The 5160-nt window shown below is 49.2% G+C and overlaps 1 protein-coding gene across 1 annotated transcript; it reads left to right on the top strand.

Annotated features, from left to right (window-relative positions):
* The first annotated feature begins 489 nt into the window (after positions 1 to 489).
* Positions 490 to 2651, top strand: LOC138397286 (glycosylation-dependent cell adhesion molecule 1-like). The gene is made up of 4 exons (XM_069491231.1): positions 490 to 553; positions 1226 to 1297; positions 2056 to 2289; positions 2521 to 2651. The coding sequence occupies exons 1-4, from the start codon at positions 490 to 492 to the stop codon at positions 2649 to 2651; spliced, it is 501 nt and encodes a 166-aa protein (XP_069347332.1).
* Positions 2652 to 5160: the final 2509 nt, after the last annotated feature.

Here is a 5160-nt window from a genome sequence, read left to right as displayed (position 1 = left end):
CTGTGCTGCTACTATGTGCCAACTACTTGCTAGGTGCTGGAAAAACAATGGCAAGACAAGAGATATAATGGAAGTTTCATTCTTCTGGGGGGGGGGGGAAGATATTAATTAAATGACCACACAAATAAAAGTAAAAATATACCAGTAGCAAGTACCATGAAGGAGGAGAACTCATGCTTGGGTAGTTATTCCAAGGACATCCGGGGATGGAGCCTGGGGCTGGCACACCCTTGGCATGGCCTGGGCCAGGGGGAAGGCTGGGGGCCATAATTTCCTGTTAACTTGGTTTCCAGAAACTACAGTTCCCCAAAGTGTATTCAGAATGGGGAACTTGGGAGGAGAAAAGTGGTATGCTCCCAGGTCCAATCCTGAACCAGTTTCTCCAGAGCCCATCCTTACCCCAAAATAAATAAAGCCCCTGCCAGGCAGCCTCCTCAGCAACCCTAAGCAGCTTTCCCCAGAGAAAACTGATCCTGCTACAGCTCCACCATGAAATTCTTCACTGTCCTGCTGCTGGCCAGCCTGGCCTCCTCCTCTCTCGCCGTCCTTAATGGTGAGTCTGGCCTCCTTCCCACTCCCCTTGGCCCCCAGAGGTCATTGAGCCATCAGCTGGAGAGACCTCAGCACCAGGAAGGCCCTTTCTTACCACTTGTAATGTGCTGTGTGGAGAGGTGGAGAGATGCAGAACCAAAATTCACACCTGGAATGACTTACTATGGAGGCAGAGAACTAGGGCATATGACCCGAGGAATCCTGCAACCTAGGAAGCCTGGGGCTAAGGCCAAGGAGTCAAAATGGACCCAAATCAGGGCAGAATATGGGTCAACAGAGATTCCAGCCTCTGGTGATGCTGGACAACCCAAGCAAAGTCACTGCCTTTCTCTGGACTTCTGTGCCTCCCTCTGCACAAAGAGGACAAGATATATACACACATTCATTCCATAGCTATTTATTGAGCATTTATTGAGCCGTGCCAGACACATAGTTCTAGGCACGTGGGATACACTAACAGAATAGACAGAGACTCAGTCATCACTGAGATTGCATTTTAGGAGAAAGAAACAGTGAACATATTACATAAATTACATGATGTATTAGAAATGCTAAGGAAATCCAAGAGTAAAGTAAGAGAAATTGAGAATGCTGGGGCGGGAGGGGGTTACAGAAAAACAACTCGAATTAAGCACCTTGAGACTACCAGAAACTTTAACCTCTTCTCTGTCAGAGCCAGAAGATGAAATCCACTGGGAGACTCAGCCCACAGATGCTCATAATTCTCAAGCTGGCATCCCTCGGAGTAAGTTGGTGGTGGTAAAAGATTTTCCAATAAGTGATGAATTCTCCATCTGGGGAAGAAGTGGAGCTAAGGCAGTCACTCCCGGTTTTGGACCTTAATCCTTCCTGCTGCACTAACTGGCCAAGATCTGGAGGCCAGAAGCACTTGAATAGCACTTTATGGCGAGTAGTCATTGGAGGTGGGAGTGGGACCTATACCTCACACCCACTAGCTAGCAAGTGAAGGGTTTCAGCTTCCCCTGAGGTGAGGATGTTGGAGGCGCTCATCGATTCCAGTCTCCCCACCCCCACAGCCCCCAAACCATAAACATTTCAGGGCTCTGCTTCATAGATTACCTGTATACATGGGTTATTCACAGACTGGCTGGCTTCCCCCAGTTTACCTGGGAGAAGCCAAAGAAGAAAGATGCAAGCAATACCCAGAATTCAGAGGAAAAGAACCAATATTTATCAAACTTCTCATATGCACCAGACAATGGGACAGGTGTTTGCAAAGTTAATCTCTTTTAACTGGGAAGGTAGATTTGATGCAAGAAGTGGAATTCCTGATCAATGGCATTCAAAATCAGGGACGTGCCTTTAGAGTGCTTATAGATCTGGATTCTGGTATGGGACCTCAATCCTATTTGTATGTTAATTAGGCAATGATTCCACCTTGATCCCCTCTACCTGCTAAGGGACATGATCTAGGACTGGCTGGCTGCTTCTCACCATGAGCTCTTTCTCTGCACCTCACTCTCTCTATCTCCTCCGTCCCAGATGCCCAGTTCTCCGCTAGCAGCCACCCCGGGAAGGACCATGTCTCCAATGAGGACTTTTCTAAGGAGAGTTTTAACTCCCAAGAGGATCTGATTTCCAAAGAGAATGTTGTGATAAAATCTGCTGGACAAAAGAGTCAAAACCCTGAGCTGCTTCACCCCATGCCACAAGAGGACAGTTTCAGAAATGCTGAGCTGCAATCAGAAGAGACCGCAGAACTCACTCCCATGGCTGGTATGAGCCCCCGGGAAGGGGGGAAGACGCTGGGAAGATACTAAGCTACTTGGGTGGAAATAGGTAGGGTTAGAAAGAGAAAGGAAGCGGTGGCGGGGGACAATAATTAAATGTAAATAGGTTCAAACGATGCCTTGATTGCCAGCACTGTGGAAGGTTGTTGCTGGGGTGCAGGGAGGGCCAGGGTGAGAACCCGCCTTAACTTGACATTTCTCTCTCCATATTGCCCAGCAGCCACCTCAGAGGGAAAACTGGCCAAGTTCGGCCAGAAAATCGGGAAGAATCTGGACAAAGCAGCAAAAGAAATCAGGAACTTTCTGCAAAGCCTAATCCCTAGCGCCAATGATGTCATGAGGCCCTAAGGAAGAGAGTGCCTGAATACCAGGCTGGGCCGTGGAGGTGCCTACATCATCCACACTCCGCTCATCCCAACACCATGTCTCAGCCCCTCAGATTCATGCATTAAAGCAGTGCATCCCATGCCTGGCTCTGTGATGGGTTCGTTGGGCCCAGGAAGGGAGGCGGGATGCCCCACTCTACCAGGATTCTTCTCTGGTTTCCCTGTCCCTTTGAGTTTAAACCTCTCATCCTCCTCAGTGAGTCTCCACATCCCAAACATCCTTTGCCAAGTCTTGGCCTTCTCACGCTGCCCCCACCTCATCAAGGCATTGCCTCCGGGCCAGCTCGCCTTGCATGCCGGCACCCCGCCCCCCCCCCCCCCCCCCCCCCCCCGCAGCCTGCCCGCTGCAACTGCTCTCCCCAGAGTCACAGACAACAACAAACCCATGTCTGCTTCTCAGTCCTGATGCTCTTTACTGTCTCTGTAGCATTGGACACAATTACCCCTTCTAGAAACTTCTCCTCACGGACTTTGCAGGACACCACACTCTCCTGGTTCTCTAAGCTCCCGGTTCCTTTCCCAGCACTCTATGTTCCCAAGATCCCATCCTACACCCTCGTCTTCCCTCCACCCCTCTTCCTCTACGCCCCTTCTGCCTCAGGCTGAATGACCCCTATCTCCTCACTCAACAAACGTCCACCAAGTGCTTGAGATGCCAGACCCATCTACCTAATATGTGCTGATCTCCTCCCAACACTGGCCAGTTTTCTCAGTAAAGGCGTATGCGGCTTGATGGGTAAAGAAGAGCACAGGAAATGAAAGCCTCTGTGTCTTATAAACAAAGGGAGGCTGCCACCCAACCGCAGGCGGATGGCAGGAAGGGAGCCACCTCTGATCTCTAGTGTCCTACCCCCAGGACATATCAAAACATGTGCCTAGAAGATCAACAGAGCAACTGACCTACTGCAGGGCAGGGCCGGTGCTGTCCTGGGCCAGGAACATCTGGAAGTATGTTCAGAGCTAGAGACAGATAAAATTCTCCTTCCTTCCTTTGCTCTCTCCTGGTATAGAAAGTTGCCACGTGCCCACTTTCCTTAGTTTTCCCACTCTTCTCCCAGTAGAAGGACACACAACTCTGCAAAAAGCATCTCCCAAACTAGATTGAGAGTTCTATCATGGGTCTTTCTTAACCTATAGCTTGAGACGAGGCAAAAATTCTTGTCAAAATGAAGAGGGGGTAGGGTAGGAGATTACCAAGTTCGGGAAGGAATTGGAGGGGACATTTCCTGAGAAGATTAGATTGGGAGAATGGAAGTGGCCTGGAGACTAACAAGCCCCAGACTCATCCTTCTGATGCTCTAGTTCAGACCAATAGAGAAAATGGCGTGAGGGTCATTACCCAATGGGCATGGAAGCACCCACCTTACTAATGGCTGCACAGCTGCTCCAGAAACCCACAGTGCAGGTGAGGTACAGGTTCTCACCACTCTTTTTGTATCCTCCTAGAATCAGTGAGGAGGGCTGGCCAGCTCACTTTTGGCCCCCATGGCCTCTGAATTGGGTTCATCCAGGACACAAATTAACTCCAAGGCCGTACTGTGCCCTAGACTCTATATCCTCGCTCTGATGACCTCAGTCATGTCGCTCAGCACCACTCACTCGAGGGTTACAACACAAGCACTACACAGCAGCATAAAATATCCAATAATTCAATACCAGCAACAAAAGAATGCCCTAAATTGGAACACAAACCCCCTCCTAATTGCAAAAATAACAAAGAACAAAATTGAGATACACTCTCTTTTAAATAAATTAAAATTCAAGGAAATGAAAGTCCAAAATTTCTTCACTTCCCAATTTCTTATTCTGCTCATCCTTAGCCAGGGGTCTCATTCCAAAGGAATCTAGGTATGTCCCTATTCCTGTTCCTAGATATCCCTATTCCTAGCGATATCAATGTCCCACAAATTCAGTTCTCTACTTCCCCCAACCAGCTGCCAGGCTCTGGCTGGGCACTCACACCTGAAAAAACTTTGTCACCTCTTGGGATGGGCTGGAGAGAGTGGTTTTGTTGTTGCTGTTGCTCCAGCAGTTTAGCAGAATAAGGTCTGGATTCTGGAAGGGAAAGGGCAGGTACACACCCTCTGTAACTTTAGCTTCCCAGAGTGGAGGTAGCGGGTAGGTGTCTCCATCCTCTCCCTGGCCTGGGCTGAGCCACATCTCCAACCTCCAAGGTGTGACTGTAGGTGGGAGTGTGTTGAGAACTCACAAACCTCCTGAGGATGAGGAGGATGGAGAGCCATTAGCATGAGGCGTGTTCCCTTGGAGTCCGGGGAAAGGCTGTTATGCCTGGAAGTAGGGGACTGGCTGTATCCTGGTCTTTTTCCCCCTGAAATGTGAGTAGTTCCTCTAGCATCTCCAAAGTTGACTTAATCCATCCCCAAGTAATTCATAGGCTCCTCTTTTTCAAAGTCAGAATAACTGGGACACATGAAATACCATGGCACCAGCGCCACACCAGCATAACTTAG

The sequence above is a fragment of the Eulemur rufifrons genome, chromosome 16 (genome assembly GCF_041146395.1).
Source record: "Eulemur rufifrons isolate Redbay chromosome 16, OSU_ERuf_1, whole genome shotgun sequence".
Taxonomy (NCBI): domain Eukaryota; kingdom Metazoa; phylum Chordata; class Mammalia; order Primates; family Lemuridae; genus Eulemur; species Eulemur rufifrons.
This window is presented reverse-complemented; position numbering and strand designations above follow the sequence as displayed.

What these genes read in the sequence shown, in the direction of transcription:
- LOC138397286 (XM_069491231.1), top strand. Translation starts at nt 490, where the DNA reads ATGAAATTCTTCACTGTCCTGCTGCTGGCCAGCCTGGCCTCCTCCTCT. An exon ending in CTCTCTCGCCGTCCTTAATG is followed by an intron (nt 554 to 1,225) that starts GTGAGTCTGGCC and finishes CTTCTCTGTCAG; the next exon opens with AGCCAGAAGATGAAATCCAC. An exon ending in AGAACTCACTCCCATGGCTG is followed by an intron (nt 2,290 to 2,520) that starts GTATGAGCCCCC and finishes CATATTGCCCAG; the next exon opens with CAGCCACCTCAGAGGGAAAA.